Source organism: Aulostomus chinensis, chromosome 18 (genome assembly GCF_037954235.1).
Source record: "Aulostomus chinensis isolate RoL2024-O1b breed Wild chromosome 18, RoL_Achi_v1.0, whole genome shotgun sequence".
NCBI classification, from domain to species: domain Eukaryota; kingdom Metazoa; phylum Chordata; class Actinopteri; order Syngnathiformes; family Aulostomidae; genus Aulostomus; species Aulostomus chinensis.
In genome coordinates, this window is record NC_141337.1 from 11,480,001 (window position 1) to 11,496,047 (window position 16,047).

Consider the following 16,047-nt stretch of genomic DNA (forward strand, 5'->3'; position numbering starts at 1 on the left):
CTACTGCTTAGATGCATTGACCTCTGGCAAACAATTCTCCTTAGTTAGCCTGCCACCATCATGACCTTGAAACTTGCTCCACCCAGATGGAATGCAGCTGTCTCACTATAATGTCATATCATTTTTTTTTTTTTTTAATATCATGATACACAAATTGGCTGTCTGAATCCGAGCTAAAAAGGCAATAATAAGTTGGATTCATCACAAAAGATCTCCCCTCGGATCTGCTTCCTTCTCTTATCCTTGAGCTACATAACTCACGTCCCTCAACATCCATACGCTCAAGCTCTGGACTCCACGAGACTGTCCTACCAGTCAGCCAGTCCGAACATTCCACTGGGTAATTAATCCCATACAGGACCGCATTTCTTGGTCACAAGCAGATTACATTTTCCCTGGTGAAACTAAAATGTGTTCTGCCCAATTACACACAAACACCAGCTCAGGCTATTCAACAGCTTCAGCTGTGCACGGCCAAGTCTAGTCATCAGAGTGCCATCGAGCCTCTTTGGGAGAGTTTCAGCTGTTTGTCACAGTATATTTGAAACCCAGACACTGTGGATGAAAAAGAAGGATGGATTTCTGAGAGAAAAGGATAAATATTTAGCATGTGGAAGTCATTGTCTTAAGTTGCAGAAACCTTTGCAGTTGAGTTGCGTCTGTGACACTGTTTTGTGCATTCAGATCGCACAGGGACGCTGATGGTTGTGCGCACTTATTGTTGGTGCTTGTCATTGTCAGTCAGGCAACAGAGGACACGCTTTAAACACAGCAGACAGATCTGTTGGTGCATAAATTATCCTTGTTGTTAGTATCAGTAACGAGCCAGTCATTCCCTCGTTTAGTGTTAAACACTGAGAAAGTGGCCCATCAGGCTCTTAGCTAATTAAGCACTCAGGCTTCACACATACACACACACTCACACACACTCACTAAGCAGTCTGATGTCTGCTACCTGCCTGCTGCCGTGGCAACACTGACGGCCTTTATAGGCGATCCAGGAGAACTTCAAAGTCAAAGCAAAGACCGCATGCAGGTGTGTGTGTATATGTGTGTGTGTGTGTGCGTGCGTGTGTGTAAGATGGAAGGATAGATGGTAAGATGGTAGAATTAAACAAGTAGGACTGCTCAACATGCCCTCCGTGTGCCAGATACTCTGTGGTAAGTGAGGTGTTATGCTATGAAGTATATTTGATGTGTGCATGTTGATCCACGCTACGTTCCGTTAAAGGTATAGCGACATAGATCTGTAAATGTGTTCATTTATTTATTGTTTATTTTGCTGTGAATATAAGCAGAATATGTTGGCAAATGCGAGTGCCATTCTTCAGATATAGATGTTATCCACACACCTTTTTTTTCCTCTCATGGTTTACACCCACCTTTTCTTCCTAGTACTAAAAAATAAGAAATCACCAAGTCCTGCCATGCAAATAAGCTTTGCTATGTCAATTTGAGCTCTAGGTCTGTGTTATGACAGTATAACAATAGAAAGCACTACAAAGCTGCATAGAGAACAAGTTTTTCTTCTCCTCTTTCATCCCAACAAGCCTCAGATCATTACAGGGCATTAGCGTATGGATGGAGAGATGCTCTGCAGAGGAGGGGAAGCGATAAGAGCTCATCTGGGAAATGACTCGCCTTCCTTGCCAACACTGACCTCCATTTCACAATTTAGAAACATCATAAAGTCACCTTAATTGTTAAAGTGGAGACAAGGGAAAACAGCTGGTCTGTTTGTAGATTATGATGTCTGTCTCTCTCTCTCTCCCTCTTTCTCTCTCTCTCCCTTACTGACTCTCTCTCTCTCTCTGTCTGTGAAAATCCTCCACTTCTTTCCTCCCTCTCATTGCTTGACACCCAACTGGTACGATGGTGCAGGAATGGAGCAACTCTGTGTCTCAGCAGTAAATTCTGCACAGTTTGATCTTTTAAAGTTTAGAGTGGCACAGGCATCCTTGACTTCAGGTAGCTGGAGAGAAAGTGGGCTAACTTTCACGAGTGGCTGCGTGTGTAAAACAGGTGTGCAAACACTCTTGCTGTCACGAATAGGATGTGTCATGCTGTGCAGTTTCCATGCTTGACTATATATATCGCACCAAAAAGTAGGAATTTCCTAATCCAAACTCACGGGTTAGAATCTGGTACAACAAAGCATTTTTACCTGATTGGAATCGGATCATTTTGGTTCAAGCTATAGTATGGAACATTATAACACAAGCTTTTCCGTTGGCTACTACGTCATTATGGTTTTGGGTTAGGTGTACAGTTAGTAACTAAACTGTATTAACAGTCACACAACAAATGACTTATGTCTCTGTCACAATTTACACTTATGACATTTGTTCAGTCATAAGTGCTGCATGATAGAACAATATATCCACATTCAAGTTAGCACAGGGCTAACAGACATCGTTGTCCTGGCTGCAGCCAACGACAGCTGGTACGGTTTGGGCTGTAGACTGTGGATAAATTGTTCTGAGTGTCACATAACCCCTTAGAAATGACACATATCACTTTAGAATTCTACAGGTCTGGTAGAGCTGCACAGTTGAATTATTGATTCACATGTGAGTTAGCAGAGGGCTAATCCGATGTAGCCTGCTCTGCTGACAGAGCTGGCAATTTTATCACACATGTACATTTGAATGATTGAATTGTGTTATCTGGAAAATTAAAAGTATCAGATTAAGAATTTGTGTGGAGGTACTCAATTTCACAGGCTTGCAGCTCTGCCTTGTTGGATATTATAGTCAACCTTTTTAGCTAACTATGTTTGTGTCAACTATCTGTTGCTCTTCATTGTTTGTCCCTGTGTGTGTGCATGCATGTGTGAGATAATGTTCCACTACTCTTAAATGTATGCATCCAATATAGTGTTTCATGTTCATTTTTGGTGTGTGCACACATCCCTCTTTGAGCTGGTCTTATCTTTCCCAGCATTCCTATCCCATGACAGGAGGGTGGGGGGATGGAGGGAAGCAGGCATCATGGTGGTGGTGGGATCAGTGGTAGTCAGCAGAGGCCAGGCAGCCTCAGTTAGAGCTGGAGTGCAGGAGCAGGTGGAGGTATGGATCCTGAATATTGAAAAGCTTCACAAGGCTCAATATTTACTCCCATGGTAACTGCATTGAAAGGGGTGATTGGAGATGGGTTAAGCGCCAGTTCAATACCACCAACCTGACCAAAGGAAAATAGTGGAACCTCCTTAACTGGTTCTATAGACAAGGCTCCCTGAGTTACAGGACAACAACAGCCTGCGACTAAATATGAATGGGAACATTGAGGCTATTGTGAGGTTGAGTTGACATGTAAGAGTGGTTCCTAGACTTCTATTCACTCTTGTATGAAGCCATTTTTCTCCACAAGTTGGTGTGAAATGCTGTTTATGAACAGGCCACATTTGTTGGCATTTCTAAAGCCATCACGCTCAACCATTCTCTTTTTTTTCCAACTGTTTTTCTACATCTTTATTATTTTCTTGCCCTTGTGCTGTTTTGCTTTTGTGTTCACTTATTTGTGGTCTGTCTCTCACTCCATGTCTCTCTTTCTCTCTCTCGCTCTCTCTCTCTTTCTCTTTCTCTTTCTCTGGGGATGCGGATGAAAACCAAGCCTGTTTTATTTTTTCTTCAGAGGGCGCTGAATATTTCAGTTTTGTATTTTCTCTCTTTTTATGTGCTCCCTCTCTCTCCCTTCTCTCTCTCTCTCTCTCTCTCTCTCCCTCTCTTTTTTCTAGGCCCCTTTGATGTGTCTGTGGATTCGTTATCATTCCATTTGGATGAGCTCACAGACACAGATGCGCAGGCACTTGCATGCACTTTGCGCACATACACACACACACACTCTCACTCTCTCACTCTCTGTCTTTTTATACGAGAGACCAGAGGCATCCACATGCGAGCGTGCATTGGAGTCTGTTTGTCAGTCTTTTCCACGCGCTGCTCCACCCACATCACAGCCCATACAATTCTTAAATACTCTTCACACATGAAAAGAATATTTGCATAAGCAATTAGCATTGCCTCTGTATGCTCTGACTTTAATGTGTACTGTTGTATTAACTGAATTTGTTTATCAGTGTTCGTATATATTGTATGTCTCTCTATATCCATGTGCTGCACACTCACACAGATGCAGCACGTGGCATTATGTGGCCAGTGCAGTCTGGAAAAGGCAGGCATTCCCGCGCCCCTTTTGTCTACAAGGCGGCTGGATGGCGGAAGTTCCCTCACCCTCCTCTTGCACAAACTCTGCTCTCTCCTTGGCCTCCCTCTCGTCCTCCCCCCTTTAAACAGCCGTTTAGAAATGAGGGATGAGAGGACTTCCTCTTTAGAGAAGGCACATCTTTAATTTGAGCCTCCTCTCCTTCCACTTTTCTGACCAGGAATCCATTTAAAGCCAACAGGCCGCCCTGGCACTGGCACCCTTCTCCTTTCTTTCCCGCTCTTGTATCTCCCTGCCAGGCCTCCCTGAGTCTTTTTCTCTGTCCTCTCATCTCACCCTCATTGCTCTGTTATTGATGGTGACACACTGTCTACCGCTCTAGTGACCACACATAGTCACACACACACACACACACACACAGATAGAAATACTCACACACGCAGAGTTATTCTCCGAGGAATCACCGAAGGTTCTGTGTGGCTTTCGAGCATAATATGTTTCCGTCTGTCACATAGTTGAGGTTAGCTGCAGCGAATTTTTCTGGTGTATCCTCAGAGGTAAAGGCTCAGCAGTCAGCTCAATGAATAGAGTTGTCATTCTCACACAATCAACAGACCTTTATACACACATGCGCACTCACACACACAAACACACTCATGCACGCCCTATTCATTGCTGCTCTCCCTCAGAAGTTTCACAAACTTGCTATTTCTGTGACATCTTCTTTTCCATCTTCACTTTCTCCTTCCTCTCTCTCTTTTTCTTTTTCCATCTTAATCTCTCCACATGTCCTTTGTGTCTGTCTGAGCCTGGAAGGCAGTCATGCAACCAGACTGATTAATAATTACAGAGTACACAAAATTGGGAGAGGAGAAAAAACAATTTCTTTGTCGTTTGATGTCCGACATGAGAGAGACCAAAATTACAAAGAGACAGAGCACTATAAAGAGGAGAGAAAGCTTGCACATTCCTTTTTCAATCCTCTGCCCCTGTTCTTTTTTATTACCTCCGTCTCAATTTGCTGTTTTTAACCCCTGTTTCCGTTTCAGTTTTTTCCACTTAGTTTTACACAAATACATGAACTTGTTGCTTTGGTTGTGGGGAAATGATTTGTCATTTAAAAAGAGCATTTTTGTGAATGCGTGATAAAAATTGCAATGTATTTTTTTTTCCTGTTGCTATATAGTGTTTATAGTGCTGCATGGCCATTTTAGCAAACACAGAATCTCATGTGTGAACAATATCTCTGTGCTGCCCCACCTACCTTTGTTTGCCTGCTTTAATTTTGTAATAGTCATATTTTCAATTGGGGTTAAAGTCACACCCGCTGGCCAAAAAAAAAAAAAGGTCTTCTGCTTGCTGGTCCACGGTGAATAATATTCATGCAGTGTTGAAGTTTTAATTAAGATGAGAGGCCCCACCCACACAGCACAAACTGTAAAGAACATACACAGAAAGTTAGATTCCTTCCTGGATTTTATCATCTTTGAACCTTTTTCCAAAGGAGAAGAAGAAGAAGAAATTTTCTGTATTTGCTGTTGTGACTCACAAGCCACATACTGTAACAGTTATTAGTGTGTTGTGCAGAGGGGATACCACACTTTGTGTTGAAAACGTTTTAAAACAGCCTGTTTTTGCATTCATCCATAATGTGGCTTGAAAGGCATTTTAATGATATTTTAGTATGAATACAGATGGTCAGACACAGACAATATAATGGTCTCCATCTATCCATCCATTTTCTTCCGCTTAGGCAAGGGGTGCTGGAGCCTGTCCCACCAGCCTTTGGGCAAGAGGTGGGGTTCACCCTGGACGGGTGACCAGTCCATTGCAGGGCCAACACATATAGACAGAGAACCATTCACACAACACATAGAGACAGACAACCATTCACACTCACAGTCACACCTACGGTCAATTTAGAGTATCAATCAGCCTCGTCCCCTCTTGATGTCTTTGGACTGTGGGAGGAAGCTGGAGTACCAGAGAGAACCCACACAGGAACAGGGAGAACATGCAAACTCCACACAGAAAGACTCTCTGCTTGAGCCGGGGCTCGAACTCAGAACCTTCTTGCTGTTAGGCGACAAAGCTAACCACTGCACCACTGTGCCACCCACAATATAATGGCATAAAAATGCAAAATCCAAGCAACTTCTAACGGATCAAATCCAATACAAATATCTCATTACAAACAGGAAATGTCAGATTTGATCACACATTGACAATCGGTCGCATTTTATTGATGTAATTTTCCATTGTTTAATATTGCTAAATTGCTGACATTTTGCTGGCTAAATGCATTAGCCAAGCTAATGCTACATTCTGCAAATCAGTTATTGCATTTTCTCATAAAAATGCAACACAACTTCCTGTGTCAAAAGACTTGATTTCCTGTATTTAACTTTCATCAGAGCTAACTGTGCTAACTGGGACTCGCCGGGCTAATAAATGATGTATGATGACATATATCAGTTCATAGACTTACATACTTGTCAATACCAAATTTTTTTTTCCCGCCAGTATTGGAGGCATTTCTATGACTGGAATTGGAATTAGAGAAACTCTGAAATGCTGCAGTTTGGAGAGTGACATCATCATTATGACATCATATCTCTAGATGACAACTTACGTATGGGTATATGTACATACATTTATAAAGTCAAGTTTATTTCATTAGTACTTGGTCATCATTGTCTGATGGTAACTTGTTACTTGAAAATCTCAACTTCAGCAAAACAACATCCTCAGATGCTTCCTGCAGCTCAAAGATCTGTCTTTTCTGCCCCCCCCTTACACACACACACACACACACACACACACACACACACACACACGCACGCACGCACACACACTAGGGGTGACAGCTGCTCACTAGTGTTGTATATGATGTTGATGCAGGGCCTCCCGGTTTGGCTCTGGCAGCTCTCAACATGTCTGTCAGTCTGCTCTGCATGCAACTATATGACCTGATATTTGCCAGCAATAGCAGAAGTATATCTATACACACACACACACACACACACACACACACACACACACACACACACACACACACACACACACACACACACATATCAAGCTGTTGGAGGTGGCAGATACTAAAATAGTTTTCCCATCACTCAAAAAGTAGTAAATGGTCATATGGAATGTCTTCATATCATCATAAATGATAAGATAAAAGAATTTGTACATTTATTATTGCATTACAAAGTGAATGTGTGTGCTGAAATATGGTCTTTTATCCATCTTTCTTCATCTCTCATCTCCTATTGTGTTCCTCTTGATTTTCATCCCACTTGAAAGCATTAAACTTACATTACTTACATATCTGCTCTGTTTGGCTACATTCAGTATATTTGTGTGTGTGTGTGTGTGTGTGTGTGTGTGTGTGTGTGTGTGTGGGCTTACAGAGAGATGGAGAATCAGTTGGACAGAGCCAGGGAGAGCCAAAGAAAGCAGATCCAGCAGGCTGATACAGCACTGGAACAGTTCAAGAAACAGGTGGAGCTCAGCTCTGAGAAGGCCTATGCTGACATGAAACTCCAGGTCTGACACACTCACACACACACACACACACACACACACACACACACACACACACACACACACACACATACACACACGCAAACACACATTCAGAACAACACATTTGTATAAAAGCATTTGTATTACACATTAAATGAATGCCAAGCTGCACATCAGCCAACACTATGCAATATCCACTTCCACCTGTTTCCTGTTATATTTATTCATGCTGTGCATCCAGTTAGTGGCTGATATTCACGCATATTAGTGTTGTGGGCTGTTTTGTGCCAAATACTGATGCATTTACACAACACACATGCACACTTTTACCCTTTCTTGCTATTTCTTTACCACAAAAAGAGTGAGCTGTTTGACAGGATGACAATGCACACACACACTCTCACACACACACACACACACACACACACACACACACACACACACACACACACACACACACACACACACACACACAAAATCTGATGTTTCTAGTTGTAGCGGCACAGCCTGACCACAGATGCAACCGGGCGCCACGCTGGCTGTGCTTGAATTCTTCCGTATGTCTCTCTCCCTCTCTCTCTCTTCTCTCTCTCTGTCTGTCTGTCTCTTTCTCTCTGTCTGTCTGTCTGTCTGTCTGTCTGTGTCTTTCTCTCTCCTTCACTCCAACTGTCCATTTTTTTGCACCATTAGGCCACCCTACATCCTATCAAAGGTCCTTTTCCTGACACTTTTTAATTGCTCCTGTGCTGAAAAAAAATCTATATGCAAATGTTAAGAACACGATAATCCCAAGGCCATTTTCACTCATTAGACAGGTGCATTCATTTCTCTGTTTTCACACTCTGACCTCACTTCTTCACAGTGGGCATGATTGGGGCTTGTTGGGTTTCTATGAAGAACGGGCATTAAGCTGTTGGACTAATTAGTACTTTAAGCCGGCCTCACGATCAGCCCTCCACACCGCGTGGGCTGCTGCTTATTGGAAGGTTCCTCCGATCGATTCTTACTCAGCGGTAAACTTCTAATGCTTCCTTGCAAGTCAGTTTGGCTATAGGCGTTTTTGTAAAGCAGTTTTATATTATGTGTGTGTGTTTGTGTGTGCGTGCCTGCGTGTATGTGTGTGTTTTATTGACGAGGCAGCACCAAGTGTGGTCTTGAAATTTTTAAAGGTCTGATACTTGGGTGATTAGTAGCTTTTAGTCACTGATTCGTTTTTCACTGTGGTGGAGCAACAAATACTGTGTTGGAGTCAAGTTTCTGCATGGATTTGTGTGTGTGTGTGTGTGTGTGTGTGTGTGTGTGTGTGTGTGTATACGTGTGTACGTGTGTGTACAAATAACCAATACATGCAATATTGCCAGTACATGAAGGACTACTTTGTCACCATGCAAAGTCACTAGATTATATTGTATTGTAGTGTTTATGTTCCGTGACTGGAGCTGCATTTGTGTTACGTGTTTATTTTAGTGATGTCTTGTTTTCTTGATACTTAGAAATGTCTGTATTTGCTGAATTCCTCTCTCCGTCCTCCCACTCTTTTCTCCTGTTAGCATCCTTCTGTCTCTTGCTCGCTCCTTCTCTCCCCATTGAGCCCCTGGCATCCCAATCTCCAATCTGACTTTATCCTCAGCCCACATCAAAGCTATGAGAGCGAGAGAGATGCTCTCTTCTGCAACTCTGTCATCCTTTTCTCCTTTCACTCTTCTCCCCAGCTTTTCACAAACCCTACTTATGCATTGCTCCATCACAGCTTTAATGTCGCAGAAAGTATTTCAAAAGAAGTTTTTGCTCTCTTTTGCATCCTTTCATCCTCTTCACATCTTCTCCCTCTCTCCTTCTGCACATGCTGTTCCATGCTGGCATTCGCTGTATCATCCCACTTCTAGATAAATCTATCCAGAATCAAATCTCTGAATAGTTCAAAGGAAGCTTTTGCATTTCCAGAGCACATTGTGGCCTGAGTATTTGTTGTCATTGATTGTCAGCAAATAAGAAGGTGGTAGTCGGTAAAGAAGCTGAGCTGAGATAAATTTTTTAAAAAACTCCTTTTCCAGAGGAATACAAAATTCTTTAAATACGCTGCTTTTTACGTCTTCAACTTGAGTCTTTCATTTATCTTCTGTGAATATTTGAATTTTGATGTTCTCTGCTGGTGTTACATATTTAATGTTAATGACAGAATATATGTTGAATAGGTGAATGTGCTTTTATTAAAAAATCATTAGACAAGATCCCACATAGTGCCGAATACATTTCTTCAGTAGGAATGTATGAGATCATGTGATCACCAGGGTATATTAATTCCCCAGCAGGATATCTCAAATACTTGTTGACAGGAATTTCAAAAGTATATAGATAATGTAACAAGGATCCTGGAGATCATTATGGCCATTGCAGGATATATTTGCTGCATTTTTCAGAATTAATTTTGAACTCCTTGAGTCCCAGTGAATCAGTCAAAAGATGTTTTGGCTTCCAGAAATCATCCTGATGGTATTCTGATTCTTTGAGACGAGGAGACCTTTTGGGTGGTTCGTGAATGATTTATCATAAATGATGGGCTATGAAAAGATATTGGTTATACTATTTTCACATTTCCCAATCCAGGTCGCCTCTTAGCAGAGGTATGTACTCTCTGAGTACCTCCCAGTTTCAATTGTTTTTGAGTAGTACTGTACATTTACTTGTGCCTAATTTGTACACACAAACTATGACGAGTAGATATTTCAACAAAAGGCAAATTGTCTGTACCATGAGGTTTGGAGGTGTAGTAGGAGTCTTTGTTTGCCTTAAATATAAGTGCATTATAGATTGCCAGGTTTGTTTCAGACAGGCATTCAGACAAAACTGTTGATGTCTGTCCTCTCCTGCCTACAGATGGAGAAGGTAGAGGAGGACTTAAATCGCTCCAGGTCCCTCAGGGAGAAACAGGCCAAGGAATTTTCGCAGCAACTTGATGCCCTCAGAGAGAAATATGAGCAGCAGGTCTGTATCAGTCTGTCTACAGTGTGTTTGTATCTTTGTGTGTGTGAATGGCTTCTTTACTTCTGCGCTGTTGAGATAGCCGGCGGAAAGAATTCTCTTGCTTCCATCATCGTCATCATCACATTCTTATCTTTTCTTTATTATCAGTGCACACTTGGCCATTTAGAGCCAGCCAGTGGGGCTGACATCTATGTGGAACACTCTTGTTATTCCTCCCATCTGTTCCACCTGATTAATTTCTCATGATTAGCGACACGCTTTAAATTAAGCTACGATTGCCTCTCAATAAATATCTTAAATGTTGCCAATTGAAAACGAATGCAATCTGCATGGCAGACACAGTCCCCTTATCATCACTTCCCTCTCCTCTTCTATTAGATGTCTCGATATGATTTCCCAACTCATTGATATTTAGCTTGCTGATAAGAAGTCATCTTTTATTGAGCGCTGGATTCATGAAACTGCAGTGGTGGGTATTTCTAGAAATAGACAGTCTTATTGAAGAAGACATGGAGGGCAGTTTATGTTTCTATCACTCAAAATGCACTTCAATCTCAGTGGTCCATCCTGGCTCTTTGAAAAGTCTTTGGCTGTGTACGGCAATATATACTGTAATTACATAGTATTTGACATTACTGCATTCGCGATTTAGAAGTGGAAGTCATACGACTTTAAGTCACAAGCCAGTGTTCAAGTTGCATCAGGCAGTTGTTTTTTTTCTGTTTAGAGCAACTGAGCAGTTAGAATCACCACAGACGCCTCTAACTGCAGTTGGAGCCTCTGAGCTGATTCAGATCCGTTGATCAGACTGTTTGGCTGATGTCTGTGTTGTTGCCGAAACACTTGACTCTCTCTTCTTGAGCTGCTCTTCATTTCTGGGGTCGTAGCGTTGTTGTTATCTACCACTCCTGTAAAATTAAACTAAAATGCCAGTCTAAGATGTACTCAAAATAAATTGAAGACTGTTCTTAAACTATCTGGAGGCTACGCATGGTTTCCATTGCTTTACAAGAAAACAGGACAGAACTGTGCTCCTGTACAACTGTAAATGCTACTCAGTAAGTAAAGGTTGAAAACACTGACATAGAAGTGCTTATTTCTATCTGTAAGTTTTTTGTTAGTTTTTTTCAAACAGATGCTTACAGATTACTATACCTGGGCTTTATGAAATAGGACAGTGAATGATAATTGTCTTATAAAGACTGCCTTTGTCTTTAAACTGTATTAATCAAATCCAGTTCTCCTCATAGTGATATATTGCACTTCAACATAGCAATTGTGTACATAATAATTTAATTCAACGGCCTGGTTTTGGGCCCTTGGGAAGTAAAACACATTGTTCCATCACATATTCCTGTGAGTGAAGAGTCCTGTCTCAGTGTACTCTGTATGAAAACTGCTGCTGCTCTCATTGATAACATAGTTCACTCACCCATAGTAGCGCTGGATATTGTCATTAATTTCTCAAGAGGCATTACATGGAGCATTCTAAACTCTGTCCTTCTTGTAACGTCATGTTATTAGAGATTCAGGCCTTCATACCTCCCAAGATTGCCATAAAATATCATGCCTATCTTTTTCTTCCTTTAAATTATATCAAGGGCTGCATCTCTTCTCATCCCTTTGATACTGTATGACCACATGAATCCACATACGCCTCCAGAGCACACAGCACTAACTACTGTAACATTTCCCATCTGTATCCATAACATGATTCATTACCAGGAACCAAACTAGCATCAGCCTGTCTGTTAATAAGCATGCAAACAACTCATTTCCAGGCCAGATGGAGTTTTACAGCATATAAATTGCAGTAGATAATTGTAAATCGACGATGTAAAGCCAGTGTTACCTCAAAGAGGTGGAAATTGTTGAGAAATTGTTTGCTGTTATCGATTTGCTACGTTGATGGAAAAGTTGTATTTGTAATTAGAAGGACTTTTGTGGGGCAAAAACCTTTTCAAAATCAAATGTATTTTGTGTTTATTTTATATTGAAATAATTTTAAATAAGCCACCAAAATCTTGTTTATCCCATTTAAATCTGATGAAACATAATCATTTTTTCCTTTAAGAGGGGTTACGTGACATCCTTGTCTTTATAGGTATTTGATTGAATGAATTTTAAAAGATGTTTATTTAAATTACTGTCAAGCAAAGGTATGGCATGACTCCGAAGACAAAGATCTAAGCTTCTTCTTTTTTTATACTATCATTATTATTATTATTTCATGTGTCTATCCTATCCAGATGTGGAGAATTAAAGGTTTTACTGGATTTTGACAAATGTTTGTTGAAAACCGTCAGGTTGTAATTTTCCAAAGTACTGTACTGTGGGTTTTTCTTGGCATTTTTGGTAAATTCATCATTTAAGTCCTCCTGCAAGGGCACATTGTTACATAAATCAGACTATGGCAGTTAAAGCCATTAAAGGATTGTATTTATATCCAAGGAACTTTTTATCTCCCTGTCACAATCCAGTAATTGTTAAAATTTGTCCACATTTTGAGTGCCAAGTTGCTCCGAGGATTCATACAGTCCATCTCTTGTGAAAAAAGGAAAGTAATCAAAGCATTTGAGGAAATATTCAAGCGATGATGATTATTTGCTGCTACAAAGAGTGGGGGTGCAGTAGTTGACAGTTAAAGCCTGTTACATCGGGTTAGCAGCCCATCAGGAAGACTTTTGTCTTAAAGATAAAAACCTACAAAGATGAAGGGCTCTTCTATATGGGGATGGGAACGCTTGCAACGTTATTTGCACAGATGGAAGGGTAGAGAACATGGATAATTCATGAGCTACCATGAGCTCAGTCGTCATTCTGTGTACTGTACATACTGAGCACTTTGTGTGTGTGTACCATCACCCATTTCTGCATGCATGCGTGCATTGCACCTCCACAACCACGGAGATTGTTTTCACAAGATCACAGAGGTCAAGTTTGTCCATTCAGACATTCACAAAAGGACATTCCTCCGGGGCAGCTTCAGTGAGAGTTTAAGAACGAGAACTCTGTATGGAGGAGTTGTTTCCCACCTAACACTCATGACAGCTGGACGTCACGGTGACCTACAGGATCTCCGCCTCTTGACGTAGTGAGGTCAAATGGCTGGTTTGGAATGATGACCTTCACAGTGAAGTACTCAACACCCTCACACTTCAGGGGTGTCGTATAGATAAGTTTGTGGACTTAATTTACACACACTCCCATCTAAACTTGGTGCAGCTTCAGTTTCTACAGCGCGAGAATAAGGGGGGTTTGTGTTTCTTCCATCTCTCCCTCCCCTCTTGCACTCACCCCAGCCTCCCCTGCTGAGACCAGACGGGGCATTTTGTTTTACTCTCCTCTACACCCTCCTCCTTCCCAAACATTTTGGATTTTCCCTCCTGGGGTTAGAAGAAGCCCATTACCTCACTGTCCTGTCTCAGTGTGTACAATACACACATACACACATACACAAAACCATGTGAGCCTAGGCTGACAGGAGTCGTGCTGTGCTCTCACACCCGACCTACTCAGCATCTGTGGCACCAAGCTGTGCTGTAACCGACACTGTCTTCTCTCATAGGCGCCATGGCGGTCCCTTTAAGAATCGCAGCACCCAGCATCCTCCACTGCACGCTGGTACTACGTGATGTCACAACCAGACTTCTTGCTGGGTCTGTTCTCTGTCATCTCTTCTCCGTCTACTTCTTCTGCTGTTTTTCTTACAATGGATCTACATCGTCAGTTTCTTCACCTACGTTTCACCTCTGATCCCTCCTTTTCTCCATATTCCTCACGGCCCAAGACTCTTAACTGGAGCGAACAGTAAGGCAGGGTGTTCTCCCCCAGTTTCTATTAGCGTGTGTCCTGCTGTCCTGCTGAGGAGTTCTCAAAGCATTTTACTGCTGTCAGCTGTAACTTGTGCTCTTGTATGAATCTGACTTGCCCTGTGACTGTGGATCTGACTTGTATTGAAAATGAAGGCAGTGCACCATAGACAACATCAGCATTTGGAAGATTTTGCCCACATTCTGTAAAGTGTTTATCTTAAAGGAACTCTTATATGCTCTATTATATCCAGGAAAATGGCATGAGTGTGATGTATCTTGAGCATTTTCTGTGTATCTGCCTCCTTAATATACCACTAACTGAGCCCTATAGGTAAAATATGTTTTCATGCAAGTAGAATTCTCCCCAATGTTCATTTAGAGGACATTTAACAAAGCTCTCCCAGAAGCTGAAGGGTAGATTCTTGGCTGCCAAGATGAAGTGCCTATTGTGGCCTTCCTCTCAGTCTGGGGACGGAATTCGGCTTCCTGTAGCTAGCCCCTCATTCATCACCTGCTCTGAATAGCACACAAGGTCCGAAGATGGGGCTGGGAATAGACCAGGCACCGGGTACAGAGGCTGCGGATCTCACTCCGCTGGCAGGCCAGGTAGGGTGCCGTCAAGCACAATGTGCAAGGGATTAGCTTCAAAGCAGGGAGGCGAATAGACTCAAGGCCCCTGCTGTCCTTTCAAGGCTCCGTCTGGGGCTGCACGGCAGGATGATGTGGGGGTCACTGGTCCCCCCCACCACCACCACCACCAATGGGGACAGGGAATGGAACAGAGACTGGGAAAAGCTTGGTGGCTCAGGGCTGGGAGCTCCAAGGGCATGGCTCACCTCTCAGCAGGTGACTCCACTCGCAGCCTTGCTGGGATGCAGACTTGAGCTTGAGCTGACAGGATGATTAAGCTCTGAAAAATTGAGGCTTTGCATCCCATTAGAGAAGTTTTATTTTACTCTACTGAATAGTGCAATGCTTGGTCCAAAGACTCGGATCGACAGTATGTTTATACCGCAACATTCTTGATGACTGGTTCTTACAGGTCCTTGCTATGCTCCCACCTTAAATGTCCTTAATTCATAGCTGAAATAGCTATGATGGGTGGTAAAATATGCAAACTGAATGGAACCGATAAAATTAGACTTGAAATGTATTTAGAAAATTAACAAAAATTTAACACGAAACGATCCTTTCCTTCTCTTTTGTCTTCGGAGTTGTCCTCTAAGCTGCTGTTCTCACCTCCCTCGACTTGTTTTTTTTTTTTTTTCTGATTTGGGTTTATAATGACCACGGTCAATGCTTAAGCCGATTTTCGCATGCTGTCAGATGCATAGCATGGGGCACGGGGTAGTTACTGCTGCCAGATGGCTAACCCCTGCCAGCTTTCATGCATAGCCCAAACTAGCTGCTCTTTATACCCTGATCACAGTGTAGTGCGAGGGGGACAGATATGAAGAGAGAGAGGAATGGAACATTTAAGGCCGATCTGTACAATTGGCTGGCGAGGTGAGAGGGCGGGGGACTTAGCCAGATGTAAACACATCACATCATGTCA

At 42.2% G+C, this 16,047-nt stretch overlaps 1 protein-coding gene across 11 annotated transcripts in view; it reads left to right on the forward strand.

Moving 5' to 3' along the window:
* Positions 1-16,047, forward strand: part of cep112 (centrosomal protein 112) — a 109,787-nt gene that overhangs the window by 33,988 nt on the left and 59,752 nt on the right. For all 11 annotated transcript variants that reach the window (XR_015109948.1, XM_086184109.1, XM_086184107.1 and 8 more), the window contains 2 exons: positions 7,578-7,713; positions 10,570-10,677. Coding sequence is in view for 10 of the 11 variants with exons in the window: in XM_086184109.1 (XP_086040235.1) it covers positions 7,578-7,713; positions 10,570-10,677 (244 nt within the window). In the remaining variant the exon portion in view is untranslated. The remainder of the gene's footprint in view (positions 1-7,577; positions 7,714-10,569; positions 10,678-16,047) is intronic.